We start from the raw sequence: 17,438 nt of genomic DNA on the forward strand, positions 1-17,438 counted from the left end.
GGTCAGTATTAGCCCTGTTCAACCATTGTGCAGCCAGGAAAACTGCACAAGTAACTGTCTGAGCTGACATAACAGATGGGGTCATGTTTCCTGACTCCTTACTCAGAAGTCTTCTAGCCATGGGCCCGCTAACCTTCTTTTCTAGTCTTGCTTCCATCAGTGTACTCAGAAGAGCACGATTGTTAAGCTGACAAAATTCCAGCAGGCTGTTGCTTAAAGGCAAACAAAACAACCCCACAACTCAAACCTCAGCCTGTCTCCTCTGTTGTTTTGCACTATTCATCCCCACTGCTGCGTTTCCTCGGGTATGTTTGTCCGACAGCAAGGGGCAAGAGGCAAAATCCCTGACTGGGGATGCACCAGCAGACAGCACAATGGTTGGTAGGAGGTGTTTTTCCTTGTGCTTCTCCTTGTGGAGCTCAGGGAATGAAAGTAAGTCCACCTGTGCCAGTAGGGTAAAGCAAATCCTCTTTGAGTTGTGAAGGAGCACATACATCTTCCTGGCATTGTCTCTGCCTTTTTTTAATACTTTGAATCTCTTTAAAAGATTGACATGCTCGATTTATTTAAAATTAATAATACAATTGTCCTTAACCTCGTAACTTTCTGGGGTCTGATGATGAGTTTATCAATGAGAGGTGTTAATGCAAGAGGCAGAAATAAATCTTGTATGAACTGCATAATTCAATTATCCTCTCCAAGCTGTAGAACTGGCTGGTGAAAGCATCACAAGCACTGAACAGAAATATTGCTGTTTCCTCTGGTCAAAATTAAGCTTCCAAATTATGATTCTTTAACTTAAGAGGCCAAATGCTCTGTTTTGTTTTTAACGTGTTTTTAACCTTCCTTTGAAGGTGATAATTTCTAGGGTTTTCTATACACAGCTCTGAAGCTAGCCTCTCCATCTTCTCCCTTTGAAGTGGGTTCTGCTATTTTTGCATGACTCCAAGAATCTAGTTCTTAAGGAAAACACACATCAAACATGAATTTGTTGCTGTCATTTAAATGTATTACTTGTTTCAGAATTAACACCTCAGTGGCAACCAGAAAAAGAGATATTTGAGAAAACATCTCAAAATACTTGTCCACAAATTTGGGCACACTGAGTATGTTCTAGCCAGTTTAAGTCCTCATTTCTTTGTGGTTTTCCATGGAGTCATGAGGGCAGAAGCATTTTAACGAAACTGTAGGTGATTTGTCATCTGAATATTCAGTATGAACTTCATGAGTACGTCCCACCAGCCTTTGTTTCACAGTCCATGCCTTAACCTGTTTAGCTGAGACAACTGGCTTCATGCTAGTTCCAGGTGAATTGGAACTTCTATGGGAAAAATAAATAAATCCTGTCCGGTGAGGTCAGTAGTTTCTGTGTGATTTTTCCTGATGCTGACGCCGACGCCAGTCGCAAGGACCTTTCTAAGCTACTGATTGTGTGTCAGTTCAAAGTGATTATTAAAAGGAAATTATTAGACTCCAGTATCAGCTTACAACAACATCCCTAATACCAAAGCTTTTTAAAAGAGCTTTAAAGCCAGCTGCTCACCAGCCTGGCTCTTGCAGATTGCATGTTTGCCTCTGACAGTGCAGTTGTAAATACTGGTCTTCGAAGCATCTCAATGAGACAGACTTCAGAAAGCATGCAAAATGTATTTGATAATCATTGAAAGATAAAAGGAAGCTTGTCCTTTTGTTAGAGATATGGCTGCATACCATACGACTGCTATTGCAAAAGCAGACTGCTGCAAATGTCAGCGTTTGATAATCCTTGAGAAGGTTGTTTCATAGCCGTGGTCTGAAGTACAGAATGCTACATCTTAGAGTGATGATTTTAATTTCCCAGCGGAGAAACAGGGGAATGTAAGAGGATGTAATAGGAGCACAGGAAGAAAGAGCATAGACCTGTCCACAAAGAGAAGAGCACAAGTGTGTGGGGAAGGGGACCAAATGGTGAATATCAGTTATATGAAATCCACGTCAAGGACAATTTACTGGATTAGGTATAGTTAGTTTGCACCAAGAGCCTTTCATAACCTCTAGTAACTGTTTAAAAGTATTTTTAAACAAAACTCTCTGCTTCTCAGCAGCAACACTGAAGTCTTGCCTTGCCTGCAGGTAGTAAAACTTTGCAGTTAACCATTCGAGAACAATTTCCCATGTTGGGTTCGTGGCCTTCAGTGCGTCATCGGGACTGCTCAAGGCACCTGGCTCCTCTTCTTTGAAGTGGCAGCCCTCACAGAGCAGCTGTAGAAGCTTTCAGCAGTAAAGCATTTCATTTCATCTGGTTTTGGGTGTCACTGCTTCTTGTGCAAGGCTGTGTTGGCTTCAAAAAGTGAATAATGATTTTAGTTTTACTCATTGATTACGTTCTCTACATATAAATAAGTAGAGATTAGGACTTTGCATGTGTCAGCAGCTGATCCCATACCAATAAAATCTTACTTTGATTAAAAACCATAGAATCTCAGCCAGGATGACAGCAAATGCAAAAGGCTAGTTGTATAATAGCAATAGAAGAGAAAAACGATAGTTTGGAAGAAGTGAAAGCTTGGGATTGTTTTCTAATTGTGTTCAGTTCAAGCTCTGTTCAACAGGCTGCTGGACATAGAGGGACACGAAGCATAAGCAGCCCCTTGGTCTCATTTGCTCAAACTTGTCGGCTCATTCAAGATCAGGTCTGAAATCCTGTTTTGCAGAGTTTGCTAGAGGTAACTCTCATGTAGTGTACATACCCCCTTACAATAACTTTGGTATTTCTTTCTTTAGATGCATAACTTCAGGTCCCTACCTCAAAAACTGGATCTTTTATGATAAAATGTTCATCTGTGTTTCAAATAAAGAATTAAATAGGATGTATGCAACTCACAGGCTGTTTTTCTTTCCCTTTAGAGTATCGAAAAATAAGAAGGTATGTTGATGATAGAATCAGAGAATGGCTTGGGCTGGGAGGGACCTTAAACATCATCTAGCTCCAACCCCTCTGCCATAGGCAGGGACGCCACCCACATGATTTAGTTCAGGATATGTGACAGAATATAGCTTGAACTCTAGTTTAGCTCTGCATCACAATGTGTTTTACTGTTAGTTCTGAATAAATTTCCCAACGTCCTGCTACAAATCACTTTTTGTAGTGGTGCACCTTGATCGGTCTCCAGTAATGGCTCCCCACCTCCAGATGTGAGTAGATGAATAAAGGGAGTGCTCGACCAAGGACACTGGCTTGAACTCGGTGCTATCCCTTTTCAAAGCAAGCATATCAGTCATCCTCCAGCATCTGACTTCACCAAAGGAAGCAGAGGGTGATGCATGTCAAGTGCTTTGGTAGCTGTTTGCCAAGGCCACTCCAGCAGATGACACGCTGTCACTGCTGGCCCGGGGATGCGTGGTAAAATCAATTGTGTTGTTATTCTTTCTGAATAGATTTTGACAGGACTTGTTTTGACTTGCGCTCCGGAGAAAAGATTGTTTTCCTTCACTAGCCAGGCCGTTTACTTCCAAAAGAAGACTCAAGCTGATGGAGCACCTGTAAATCATAGTCCTTGCTGGCTTCCTTTTTTTTTTTTTTTTTTTTTTCCAGCCTACAATTCAGTTTTCATTGGGGCTACTTAAAGCCCATGAATGTAAGCTTTTAGCATGCAGACGTTGTAAGAAATATTAAGTCCTGTGGATTTTAAATGAATTTCAGGTAGAATAAGATTGTAATTTGGAATGTGGACTGACTTCAGCAGTTAATTCAATTGATGCAGCATAATAGTAATTCAACATAATGTGCTCATGCCATTAGACTTGCACAGAAAAATGCTCTAAATAGCTATAATGAATAGTTTAGATTTTGAAAACCTAGGAGAGCAATTTCACCTTGAATCATAACTGGCATCTCTCGGATTGCCTGTGCGTTACAAAAATTCAAAAAGGTGTATGCATTCAAGTAAATTCCAGTGCCACCCTGGGTAAAGTTAAATTTTAGTGGCACTCTAACGCTTCTGGAGCTGTAGTGATAAAATCTGCTCTCACCTAGATGGCTAGAGAGGAAACTGTAACCCTGCTTCAAGGAGTCTGCAAAGCACTGTGCATAAGAACAGGGAGAATTTTCCAAGGGGCTAGTCTTGGGTGTTTTTTTGTTTGTTTGTTTTTGGTTTTGGTTTTGGTTTGTTTTTAATTGGAATTTAGGTTATTGGAAGAGCTTGATTCTTACCAGCTTAGTTCCAAAGCCATTGAGGTACCTCTAACCATGCCCAGAGGGTGGTGTGAGTAGTGTTGCTGCTTCACTCTCAGCTCTGGGTTAAGTCTGCTGCCAGCACGGGTTGCTGCAGCAGTGGTGGCACTGCAGTGACTTACAGGAGCCAAGAACACAACTCTCCATAGTTCACTTTTGTAGCTCCAACAAAAGCGACGGCTAAACTCTTCGCTATCAAAGGAATATCCTATTTTTATAGATCCAGCACTTAGTCATTCAGACTTATCTCCTCCTATCTAGCTCCTTAACAAACAAGTTGGGTCTAACAAGTTAAGAGTTTACATATGCATAGCACAGTCAAATTGGCAAGATATTTGCTAGCTTATTAAAACAAAGACCCAACTTGATTTGCCGTACTCATGCTCTCTGTGCTAAGAGAATCACACAGAATCACAGAATTTCTAGGTTGGAAGAGACCTCAAGGTCATCGAGTCCAACCTCCAACCTAACGCTAACAGCCCTCCACTAAACCATATCCCTAAGCTCTACATCTAAACGTCTTTTGAAGACTTCCAGGGATGGTGACTCCACCACTTCCCTGGGCAGAACCCCCTGAACGCTGGTTTCTTTGGAAGCATCTCCAGCTGAACCCTGCTGCCTGCTCTGCAGCAATGCTCTGCTCCCTGGGCAGCTGCTCTGCTCAGCTGCTGCTTCTCCAGCAGCACTTGCTCCTGGGCTTTCAGGTTTTCTTTCTTCCATCGATAGGAGGACATTACAGTGGAGTCCCTCGGGGAGGCATCTGTAAGTTTAACAGGGGTGTGCTTCTGTTTTGGGGGCAAATTGGTGGTGGGTGGGGTGGAAGTTGTATGTGTAAGGGATGCAAATACAGGAGGGGTGATGCTGATTGGGAAGGTCTTCGTTTCTGCCTGACTACTCGGCGTTATCCATAAACAGTCTTGCCTCTGATTAGGCCTAATCAAAGTGAACAGTAAGGGTTTGATTAAAACGAGCCAGTCCTTTATTCTTTGCTTGTATAATGTGAAGCCAGTTAATCCAGCCCTGAGCCTAATTAATGTTTGCCAGTCTGAAGCAGACAACCCTCCCTCGAATAGTCTGACTAACAGTTGTGACTTGTCGTTTTTAAACGTTTGTGAATTTGTCTTCATTCCCCTGAAAAATCTCCTTGTGCTCGCACAAGCCATGTGAGACCAGAACAAGGTCTGTGGTACCTACGGGACAGATAAATTCTGGAGGCATTTGTTATCTCTGACTCCTCAAGGAAGCTCTGCAGAACTTTGGCAGTGTCTAGGACTGGAGTTTTTGTAAGGAGAACCCAGCCTCCAAGGTCTTTCTGCAAAAGATACTGGCCCAGGTGATTGTGTCATCATTTTAGAAGCTTTTGTTTCAAATATTTCACAGCAAAAAGATCCTTTAGGCAGAAGGTTGTCTCCCAGGCGCTGAGGCTTTTCTCACTGTTAGGAAATCACAGCTGCACATAAGGACCTGGGGGGTGCGAGGCAGATGAATGTGTCCGGGTACAGAGGTGACATCAGGTACTTCCTGCAGGGCCTGAAATATAACTTGAGATACAGGATATCATATGCTGTCCTGCTCACATATTGTACTCAGATCTGCGTTATGATATCTCACCGTATATGTCAAGCTGTTGGGAAAAGGAATTGAGGCCCCACATTTTCTCTTTTTAAATACAGCAACAGCAAAAAGCAAAAACAAAAAGCAAACCAAAAAAAAAAATCACAGAGGACCAAAACGCTTGTGAGTAATTATATCTGGTGAGTGGAGAACTGAATGAATCTTGAATGGCTGGAGGTGAAGATGTTAATTGTAGTCTCCGTACGGTCCCCAATACTTCTATGCTGTTGTACTCCAAAGCAACGGCACCTTGTGTTTCATATTCTTGCTGTCTGCCAATTCTTTCCCTGCTCGCTCATATTTAACAAATCCAGAAATGGATCTGAAACTACTTTTAGAGAGCAATCAGAGCATTTTGCTGGCAATTACTCGCACCTAATTAACCAGTTAGCCTCAGAACGTCCCTAAGGGAAAGGGAAGATCGTCTTAGTGGCAAACACAAGGCAGAAGCTGCGCTGTGATGACCTGAACCATGTCCTGGAGGAGCAGGCTGGGACTGCTGGCTGGACAAAATGCCTCGGGTTGGACAGCGTGAGTACCCCTCGCTGGATAATGTCGGCGTATTTGGCATACGAGAACCTGGTCCCCTGGAACTCAGTTCCTACAGAAACTTCCAATAGTTTGGTTAATGGCCTTTCCTGCCCTCCGCTTCTGACCCAGATAATCCAGTCCTGTTGGTGTTTAAGATGTGCGTGTCCCCAGTGAGGCAGCGCTAGCCTAGCTTGCCATCCTTTTGCCAAGGGTTCCTTTGTTGTGCGCCCTCCCTGTGGTACAGCTGGATGCAACCACAGCTGACCTCCCCTGGCAGCATGCTGATCCCTTCTAACTTCTGCCAGTAAGGAAAAAGGAAGAAAAAAAAAAAAAAAGCCATGGAAGAAGCAGATCTGATGAGAAGTTTGCATCCTATTTCTGTTGGGCAGATGTAAGATCCTTTCTCTTCAGATGCTGTGCATGGTATCACCGCAGACAGGGCCCTCTGCCAACCCCAAGTCACCACGAGACACCATCTCCTGTCAGGGCCGTTTAAGCCAGGCTTTTTTTTCTTTGCTGGTAGGGATTGTTGTTTGTGATGAGAGCTGGCGTTTCCCTAGCGCTTCGTATTTGAAAAACCACCCTGGAAGTCTTTTTTTCTCTCTTCCCATCAGGACACCAGTGGAACTGTCTAAAACAGAGAAAGCTGGTTAATTTGGGAAAGAGTCCCCAAACGCTCATTTTCCTTTGCATGTGTCCAACAATTCCGTCCTAGGAGACAAAGGCTCTTATATCTAAGCAGTGACAAGGGGCTCCCTTTGCGTGCTTTGTCCTCCAAGCAGATTTTTGGTTTTGTGATGGCAGACTGGCAGCTAAGCACACTCCTGTCTGCTCGTTTGGGGCCAGATTCTTCCTCAGGAATATCAGGCTTTGGTGAATATTCCCTTTGAAATCGGTGGGACTAATTGTAGCGTACTACAGTTTTTCAGAGTCAGGGAATATGCTCCAATCTGTCTTTTTTTTTTTTTTTTTTTTTTTTTTTTTTTTTTTTTGCAATCAGGTACCTATCCTATAGAAAACAGCTGTTGGTACCTGCATATGCTCTGCTCTATGAATAATTCAAATCAAGATTTGATTTAAAGCTTGCAGCACTTAACACTAGTCAACAGAATAATTACGTGATTGGTGCCAAGAGAAACTAGCATCTCTATTAAAGGGAGAGAGGAGCTGATGCTCAAAGGTAGATGAGCAAGTTAATTATTCCTGCCTCTGCCACTGGCGACCTTCTGTGACCTTGTGGCAAAGATTTTCACCATCAGATTGATGTGTAGGTGTTGAAGGAAGGTTGGGGAGAAGAGGCTATTGTTTCAAAAATCCCCGAAGCCTTGCGAGGCTTACCTTGATTCCAGTTTGTGGTGCTTTTAGGCCTGTCAAATATTAGTGATATTTATTATGCTAATGGTGAAGTGTTACATTTAAAGAATTTAAGACACTGTTTTTGTGGGGGAAATTGCTAGAAACTGCAATAGGGAAAAGAGGTCAAAATTTTTTCACTTTCTGGAAGTACCAGAGTTGATGACTTTTTAAACAAGCCAAAGTTTAATGAAAAATCCAATTCTTCCTAAGCTCTGCTATTGGTCTCGGAGGCTGTCGCTGTTTGTAATGGATTATGAGAACAATGTCATTGAACTGAATTCCCCTTCAAAATGCCACAGTTGAAAGGATGATAAGAACATTTTCACATTCGAGAAAGCTTTTTGATTATAACTACTTTAATAACTTTAAATTAAGTTATAGATTTATATTAAAATGTATGAAATTATGAGGTCCCCACATTATGAAGTAGTGCAAAAATCATTAGAATGACTTTGCTGTGCTGATGGATCAAGTCTGATCACTGGCCTTCTGCTTAAGAAGTAAACCTTATTAAAGTAATAATTTTTAATAAGCTTTCAAAATGGTTACCGTTTTGCCATTTGCATAATGAAACTGGAGGGAAAGCTACTCAAATCTGTAGGTGGGCCTCGCACCGTTCTCCAGTCTTACTTCGTTTCCAAACACTCAGAATCCAAGTTGAAAATTTGCAGGTATGACTTTCATAAATTTTAAGTTAAAGGTCATTAAGGATATAATGCATGCCAAGAGAGGAAAAGCACTGCTTCTCCTATTTTGCAGGTGGTTTTTTTTTTTCACCTGGCTTTTTGTCTCTAAAAGTTTGGTACATGCCAAAAGTATTTTCATTCTCTTAACTGCTGTTTCTGGATGTGCGCTTACATTGAGGAACCAACACGAGCTAAGTTACCCATTTTCCATTCCTGTTACAATGCCAGGGTCCTGTGCCCTCACACTGAGACATTTACAAATTTGTAATTAGGGTATTTTCCAGCAAACCAACAGCATAGCAGGTTGAACGCTATTAGTGAAATTAAACTCCTAAGTGCATTTTGAAGAATACTGATTACCAGGCTAAATAATCCAGAACGAATGACTAGTTCTGAAAGGCTAACAAACAAAACAAGTAAGACAAGACTTTGGGAATTTTTGTAGCATTTACCTAGGTTTTTCTTTCCAAGTTAGTTATGCATAACTTGCAAAAGGAGGGTTGCTATAACGTGGTGCTTTGCGTTTCTGGGGTGATGCTGTTTAGATGCTGTTGGTGAAGTGCAGGTAGGATGTCACAGCATTAATTTATATAAAATTTGTACATGTTTCTCTGCTGGCACTCTGAGCTTGCCAGCATCAAAGACTTTTTTTTTTTCTTTTAAAGGGAACACATCAAAAGATACCAGAGTGCATCCCACCTAGTTTTAACTCAGCACAAACAACAGCGTTGTTCTGTAAACAGAGAAAAATTGTATCTGCTGCTGGAAATGGATTTAATATGAAAGCTTTGAAAACAGCTCTCCCCCTGTCCGTTGTGTCCCAGCAGAGGAGACCATTTCATCTAGCCTTGCTTGCATCTTCCAGCGGCTTCCTGGGTTGCAGCAAAGTCTGTGCCAAGGTCCTCCTGGATCCCTGGGAAAGTTTTCTCTCTGTCATCGCCAGTGTTTGGTGTTGACGTGCCTGTCCCTCTCTCTGATTGCTGTGACCCTCATCCTCTGCCTATCCTGTCTGAACTAGGGATGCTTATTTCCACACACCAGTAAGGAAGGCTCTTCCTTTTCTCCTGACACACTCTTTGACTTTGTCCACACTGCAGCACGCAGGGCAGAGCAACCTTCCCCCTTCCTGCCTAGCCGCAGCCCTGTAACAGAGGCATACACACCAGTAATTGTGAGAACAAACGCTTCTGCCATCAATCACTGTTTTCCACTTACGGGACTTAACTCCTAGCCAACGTATCTGGACAGAGCAGCCTCAATTTTACTGAAGCAACAGCTTCTTCTTGTCAAGGGCGCACCGGCTCTGCGCTGTGCTAACACATCAGCATTGCAAAGAAGGGCGAATGCAGATATGGGATTTAAAAGAGGGCTAATTTGTTCGGAAATGGTTGTTGAAGAGCACATAATGCAAAGCCATATGGCTGAGAACCTTCCTACAAAATGAATTCCATCATAATCCGGTAGGGTCTGCTTGTTGCCATTTTCCCAAGTATCTTCTTCACGTTCAAAGAATCTGATATTCATTGAGCAACTCTTGCATACAGATCCAGGAAAATAAGGATACCTGCTGTTCCTAGTGTTTCCCTGTCAGATAAGTACACGCTTACAGCAGAGGGATTTTTCTTTTTCTTTTTCTTTTTTTTTTTGTTCATTGCCATTAGAGCTATCATGCCAAAACAATGAATAATGGCTCTACAGCAAAGGCATGACAGTCAATTATCTGGCCATACATACCAAGGTGAATGCAATAGGTCTTATAATGTCTCCGGTGAGAAATTTTGGTACCTTTGAGCCTTCAGTAGCCATAAACTGAAATTACTGCAGTAACTTTTCAGCACAGTGCTAAAACTCTAACAGTATGCTTTGTTTTACATTTGATTTTCCACCATATTCATCCTTCAGGCATTACTGGATTGGGACTTTTTTAAAGGGCCCTACTTTGCGAACTAATTATGACAAATGTCGATATGACATCTGTTGCTCACTTTAAATTACCTCTTAGTCTGCTGGAATTCATCTTGAAGGCATTTTTGTAATGAATTTAGTTCACGAGCATTAATACAACCTGTGGGAGATCTGAATAAAGAAGAAAATCTACCAATCCTGCCAAGAGAATAGCTTATGTGCCAGCTGCTATTTTTTGTTGTTGTTATCCCGCTTTCTGTGATATTAATACAGCTGGTTTCCAAGGTACTTTAAATAGATAACAGGTTGTTATATTATGGAGAAATTCTCCTTGAGAAGAAAGTGAATAATTAGGACTGCTTCCTGAACGAACCTCTTTCATGACCCAGAAGTTGCTGCATTCAATGACGAAACCTGGTGTTTTTCATAGGATATCCGTGTCGTTCTGTCTTATAGATGTACTTCCCGCTGCATCCAGGATTAGTGAATAATTTCTCAGGCTATCTTTTTCTGCGGTCAGTCTGTAGCGGAGGAAAGGAGTTTATTATTCCTGTGTTCTAGATGAGATTTCCTATGCAGCTATTTGGGTGACATTCGGTAATTTATTTTTTTTAGTACCTATCTGATCAACATTTTACCTAACTGTGTTTTAGTTCAAAGTTATAAACGTGGCTTATTAAACTATGTTAAACGATTGTAATAATTCAACCCATATGTGAAGGAAACCCCATCAGGTTGGTGAAAGCTAACTTTGTGTTAATGTACATCTGTCACGATTTCTGTAGATATAAATGGATGCGAGTCGCGCAGTGGTTGGTGAATATTAACTTCTGGGAAGGGGAATGCTTCTGAGGTGTCAGACTGCTTAAAAAAAAAAAAAATATTTAGAGGGCAACTCAGTGAAAAGATGCTGTTAGGTTCTGAAATGTTATGGAAGTCATACAATATTTGTGCAGATGGCCTTGGTCAAAACAAATCCTTTTCAATGCAGGGTTCATAAAGGCTTGATGAGGGAACGATTTCTGAAGTCCTTTTGTGTCCATATGTAGTGAAATTCCTGCAGAATAGATTTGAGGCTTGCACCTGCTGCAGTGTTTGGTAATGCTAGACAGCAGTATTAGCAGGTCATGATTAGCAGAAGCGTCACACGAGTGCAGAATAAAACAGTTAGCATGCTTGGCAGGGAAAGCAAGTGGGAAATAGTTTTTTTTTTTTCTGCTTTTCCTGATCTTAACGTGGACATGTCAGGAGACATTTTTAATGGATGGATTTCAATGCTGGTGGTAATTAAAAGGGCTTTTCATAGTCCATGGAGATACTGTTTTAGTCTATTTTTTTGTTTGTTTGTTTATTTTGTATTGCTGTTCATTTAATTCTTTGAAGTGGTTGTAATCATGACATTTTGCATTTTGTTCCACAGAAATACCTCAGGAGCTTTTTTGCTGCAATGCTGAAATCTCCATCATCTCCACTGCACATTGATAAAGTGGGGTCAACTCTGTCCAAACACACCATCTGTGAATTCTCACCCTTCTTCAGGAAAGGAGTTTTTGACTATAGCAGCCATGGGACCAGCTAACTTGCCAGGACCCTTGTGCCAGAGGAGCACAGACATTGGTGCTTTCACTCGTGGTACGAGCGGAATGAGGGGGAAGAAAAAAGGGTATCTGCTTTCATGCCCGAGAAGTTGCATCAAACCAACTCCTGCTAAAGACAGCTACGTACGCCCTGACGCTAGCTTTTGTCCTCTGCCACTTCGCATTAATATGAGAAGTGCCTGCATTTTCCTGGCATGGGGTATGCAGACGTTGATGTGTGAGTTGCTCTGTTAATACCATATGAAAGTTCTGACTCACGTGCTGGGTTTGGATCCACTCCTCAGTGGGAACGCTTCCCTCACTTCTGCTCAGACAATTTGTTATGGTCGTGTGAGATCATCTCATGTTGCCTGTGCTGGTGTGTCATACTGACAGGGTTTTTGAGCAGCCTTTCAGTTTCTGTCCAAGTTGCTCCTTCAGGAACATTGCCTCCTTTGATTCCCTATAGCATACTGTCGCATTTAAGGTAATGCTCATACTCTGCTGTTGTTTCCTTTTTTTCCCCAGGACACATGTTATAAGTATTTGACTGTACAATTGTATAGTTTTTCTCAGAAGAATTTAAGGGCCTGAGTGACTTGAATGTTTACAAAATATATAAAGCAGAAAGAATATCATTTAAAACCCGTAGAAGTCTTCCACACTTGGTTATTATGAAGCAGAATAAATCACTTGCCACTAATTAAGAAGTAAAGGAAGCAATAGTTAACCGAAGAATGCGGTCAGCATCTTTTCACATTTTCTAATTACCTGGACCGTAAGTGGATACTGTGCAGTGTACAGAGCGCAAAGCTATGCATAAAGCTAATGCAAAGCGCTATATTTCTGTTTTTGAAAAACAGCTTCTTCACAAGAGCATAACACTGTAAGACCTCAATTTCATTTGCATCAGTTAAAATTTACAGGATTTTACTAACAGTACTTTAAAATTACTCAGGATTTATTCAGACTTGCACATGTATATACAGGTAGAACTCATTTTATATTGCTGCGGATCCAAAAATATGTATACACTGTGACTGGAATTGGGTATATGTACATGTTAATGTATAATTGGTTGTATAAAAAGCAGAATAAAGCGGCTTTCGGTTATTAAAACGCATAATGGAAGGTAAGTTTTGTGTGCCATTTCTTAGGAGTATGAAGCATTATTTGGGAGTTGCCATCACTGACCACCAGTAGGTCTTGGTAATCAAACTATTTCATATTGTAGAAAATGGTTATTAAAACCTGAAGCAACAACACTGGTAATTTTTTATTTCGTGACCTAAATTATAAGAACAATAATGCTTTACATTTAATACAATGAATAAAGACAATTGGATTCCATTACTAAAGCTAGCCTGCTATGATAAGTGTTTCTAATTTAAAAAAAAAAAAAAAAAAAAAAAGATTAGAATGGATCATTAAAATTTTGAGAGCATTATAATTATTTTGATTTGTTTCACTGAAAACAGCTAAAATTAAGGTAAAATTTCAAAACCATCAAAAACCTGTTGTCAGTGGGGATACCAGGGTAGACTTAAATGTCTTTGTGTATATGTGACTATCTGAATACCTTTAAAATATCTGTCTCTTGGGACTTAGGCATCGTAATAATTTGAATTGGGACGCAGGTTCTTAGGTGACTCATTCCAATCAAACCTGTTGACTCCCAGACTGGTTTTGCGTCCTGTATCCCAGCTGTTCCCAGTCTTCCTCAGGCACTTCCATGTGGGAGTGCTAACTTCACCAGTGCATCTTCAACAACAGGGACCCGACCCCGACCTCACTGTCCTCACCGTGCCCTGTGCTTGTATTGCACCCCTCCGTTTTCTCCCAGCACCTTTCTGTGCACGTATCGTCCCCCTGACCAGGAGGCCACATCCTCATTTCCAGTTTGTAGCTCCCTTCCTTCTTTCAGCCTGCCATTTGGCTTTGCTCACACTTCCCAAATCAGAAAGTTGGGCATTTGCTGCCTGTTCCTGTGGTAGGCTGGGTAACTGGACTTTGGTGTTGCTGCAGGCATTAATGGGAGCTTGGTATTTTCACTGTATTAACTCTGATGGCCCATGTCAGTGCTTCACAGAGACAGAAATTGGGCATGATGCTGCTGGGTTTTGTAGCAGCGTGGGAACTTTGACCCTAAATCTCACTGCAAAACCAGAAAGTCTTTTCTGTCTCTCCTGGCCTGGCCTGCTCCTCCTCCTCCTGCCTCATTGCACTGTGATACCGTAAAGAATTAATTCTGAAGAGTTTTAAAAATTGAATTTTACATAACTGTCTGTGGAGCATTATTTCCTGTGTGCCGCTGCTGTGATAGATCCTGGCAGGGCAAGAAATGGCAGGCTGCTTCATCTGCTGTGCAAAACCAGTTTCTGCAGATTTTCTACCTGAAAAGCCATCAGTAGTGCCAAGTGCTTTCCCGCGGCAGCCAGTGCAGCGCCTGACAAGGGAAACTGCCATGCCACACAGCAAACACTACTCTGTGAGAAGGGCTGAGCACGCAGGGCTCCCAGAGGTAAGTCACGTGCCTCGTGTCAGCTTGGATTTGGAGAACCTGCTAAAGAAAAACACAACTGGACTGAGAGGTAAGTCGAGTGAAAAGTTGAATATTCATATTTTTCACAGGAGTTCAAAAGACGACTTGTGCTCGGTTCCTGTCTACAGTACAGATTAATTCAGGGAGGACCAGATGCTCTGGTGGTATAAATCTGCCAATAAGGTGGCTAATTTATGTTGGCTAGTTTATCTGGCCTGCAGCGTTAAATGTGTACATTGCAAATAACAAAGTAAAGGCCGATTAATCACTCCATTTAAAATGTCACCAAGTTAAAAGCTAGAGAAATGCGAGTGTAAGCATGCAATTAGGACTGCAGCCTCAGGCTACCAGCTTTTCACACCTTCTTATATATTCTTCAGCGTGACCCAGAGTTTAATAAATGATTGCAAGGTACGGCTAGGCTATGAGGCATCTTTTAATGGTATCGTCACTAAGAATATGATGGTTTATAACCTACAGTCTTTAAGCCAAGCTGTGTCTCTTCGTAAGTTTTCAGTAGAAGCTGAGATGTATGTTGAAATTACCGGCTACGTACAAGATGTCCTACCTGCATTCCTGCATAGTTTTCCTCAGGCTATAAAATTGTCCATTAATTCTGCTTTCCAAATATTGTCGCTTTCAGAAATGAAAGTTACTTTTGTGGAAGAGTCATCTCCAGGGCCAGTACGGGTTTTTCAGAGTGCCTCTGTAATTGTGCCTGTGGGCTCTACATCAGCAAAGTCCTTAAGCAAAAGCTTAACTTCTGTTTTAGGACTGTTTATATATAAAGCCAAGTGTTTATTTGTGCTTTACTGACCTGAGGCCATTGTTCCTGCCTTTGTAACTGAAGTTGTGCCTTCGTTTGAGTCATCGGACCTCTTGTCTCATAACCTTGATGACCCTGCAACAATTTTTCATCGATAGGGATGCACAAAAAAAGGCCAGAAGACACAGTGGAGTTGGTGCTGAACTATTTTTCTGCATGACAACTTGATCAGGATTCCAAAAAATTCTAGGCAAGTGCTTTTCCTCTGAATATGCTGCTGCTTGTAGGAAAGAGGTGTTAGAGCAGCCCCCGAAGCCCTGCTACACAGCTCCTGGCAGTCCCCTGGCTCCAGGACAGCCCACAGGGTAAGTTCTAAACCTGATACCCAGCTGCTGTTGCCTGAGATGCTGCACTGTCCTGATCCATGTGAAGATCTTTGCAATTGCCCTAAAAATGTGAAGGAAAAAAAAAAAGAAAAAAAAAAAAACGAAAAAGCCTCGGTAGAACTTGGTTGATTACTTCAAGTTTTTTGTGGTTGTTGCAGATAAAACGAGAAACTGCACTAAGTAAAAATGATAATAAAAAACAGAAAATAAAAAAAAAATAAACCTATGTAGGACACTGTGAATGTGTTGCTCCAGACATTCAGACACAATCTTTCCAGTTTAATCAATGAGTCTTTAAAAACTATTGCAGAATTTCCCATTTATTGTCCATGCGAACCATCCTGTATGAGAATGAGCAATATGTTGTACTAGACTGTGATAAAGCTTGCAGTTTTCTAGTCTGCCAGCTCGCTGCTTTATCTTTTCACTGAAGCTCCAAAATCCTAAGAAATGAATTATTTTAACTTAGCAAGATTCTTATGTTCAGCCCCAGGTTTGTTTTTTCTCTATTTCCTTAGAGCCTGGGGCAGGGGGGGGGGAGGAATAAAGAAAAACATAACTTTGGATAAGTTGAAGAGCAAAAATGTTTTGACTTCTTTCACAGGGAGGTCTTCATGAGCAACTGTCATCTGTGGAGTTGCAACAGGCCTTAAGATCTGGTTAAAGGGTTGAAGTACTCGTGTTTTCTTGGCAGACCTGTGAAGTGTATTTTTGACATCCTAGGTCTTTTTTTTTAATATATAATTTTAAGAGATTGGTTGCAGAGTAGAATGCTGTAATAAACACACTTCTTTTCAGAACGGTGACAACTAAATGACTTGGTTGCAGGACTCGAAGGGATGCCAGGTACATTTGCTGACAATACTGAATAGGGAGGAGCTGTTGACTCCCTCAAGGGTGGAGGGAGATTTTTAAAAATTGGGAGTGGGGGAGGAACCTTGTAAAGTGATGGTATTAACGTTTGATAAAATGGAAGCAGGATTTTGGAATAGTGCATTTAACCTCATGTCTCTGCTGCATAAAAAGCCTTAGCAGCAAAAAAAAAAAAAAAAAAAAGAAAAATGCAGGCAGCACGGAAGTCCTAGTCTTTAGTTCCATTTTCTTCTTTATAATTTCATTTGAACTGCTGATGTTTTTCTCCATTGCCATGCTGACAGCAGAAGTATCAGCTCCTCATAGCACAGCTCGCATGCTCACAGTGTTCCAGCAGCATTTTTGTTGTTGTTTTTAAGAAATTGGTCTGTTTCTTGAGTTTTCCAAGCTCTACAGACTTTTTCAAAGTCCCTGGCAGTTTCTTTTGATAGCTTCTTCTATCTTCACATAACAATTTTGTCTGAATGGCTTGTTCTCATTCTTTGTAAATTTTCGATTATTTCCTTTCTGTTTTCCTGCTTTACAGACAGTTTAGAAGAATGTGTTGGGAAGATTTGAAGAAAAAGAAAAGCCTTTTTTTTCTTTTTCCTTTTTTTTTTTGTTTTTTTAAAGAGGTAGTTGTCTCATCTTCTGATCTAACAAAGTGGAACACGAGTTCTTTGATCTTTCTACACGTTTGAACTTCTGAGCCTTCAAAGGTCTCTCATTCTACAGCTTTGGGGGCATTACTGTACTTTTTTATGATCGTTCCTATGTTCTTTTCCATTGTAATTAACATTTGACATGAGCCGTTCTTCAAACAACGTGTTTGAGGAGAGGAAACCTTCTGCCTATTGATACCTCCTTGTTTAGGTCAGGAGTTTATAACTGGACTCTGCCTTTTGTCACCATCACTGCCAAACAATGTATTTCCTCTACATGAACCTGTTTTAATGTTGCCTTGAGACAGGAGTTGTCTCTGTGGTAATCTGTTTTTCTTTAAGATGGAA

At 41.2% G+C, this 17,438-nt stretch overlaps 1 protein-coding gene across 3 annotated transcripts in view; it reads left to right on the forward strand.

Moving 5' to 3' along the window:
* The window catches only part of KIF16B (kinesin family member 16B), a 138,037-nt gene extending 124,649 nt beyond the window's left edge, over positions 1-13,388 (forward strand). The window contains exon 26 of one of the 3 annotated variants that reach the window (XM_084284586.1): positions 11,726-13,388. In XM_084284586.1, coding sequence (XP_084140712.1) covers positions 11,726-11,884 — 159 coding nt within the window. In that variant the 3' untranslated portion in view covers positions 11,885-13,388. The remainder of the gene's footprint in view (positions 1-11,725) is intronic. The other 2 variants (XM_084284584.1, XM_084284585.1) reach the window with 2 other exon arrangements.
* Positions 13,389-17,438: the final 4,050 nt, after the last annotated feature.

This window comes from Netta rufina, assembly GCF_964035555.1.
Source record: "Netta rufina genome assembly, chromosome: 3".
NCBI lineage: Eukaryota > Metazoa > Chordata > Aves > Anseriformes > Anatidae > Netta > Netta rufina.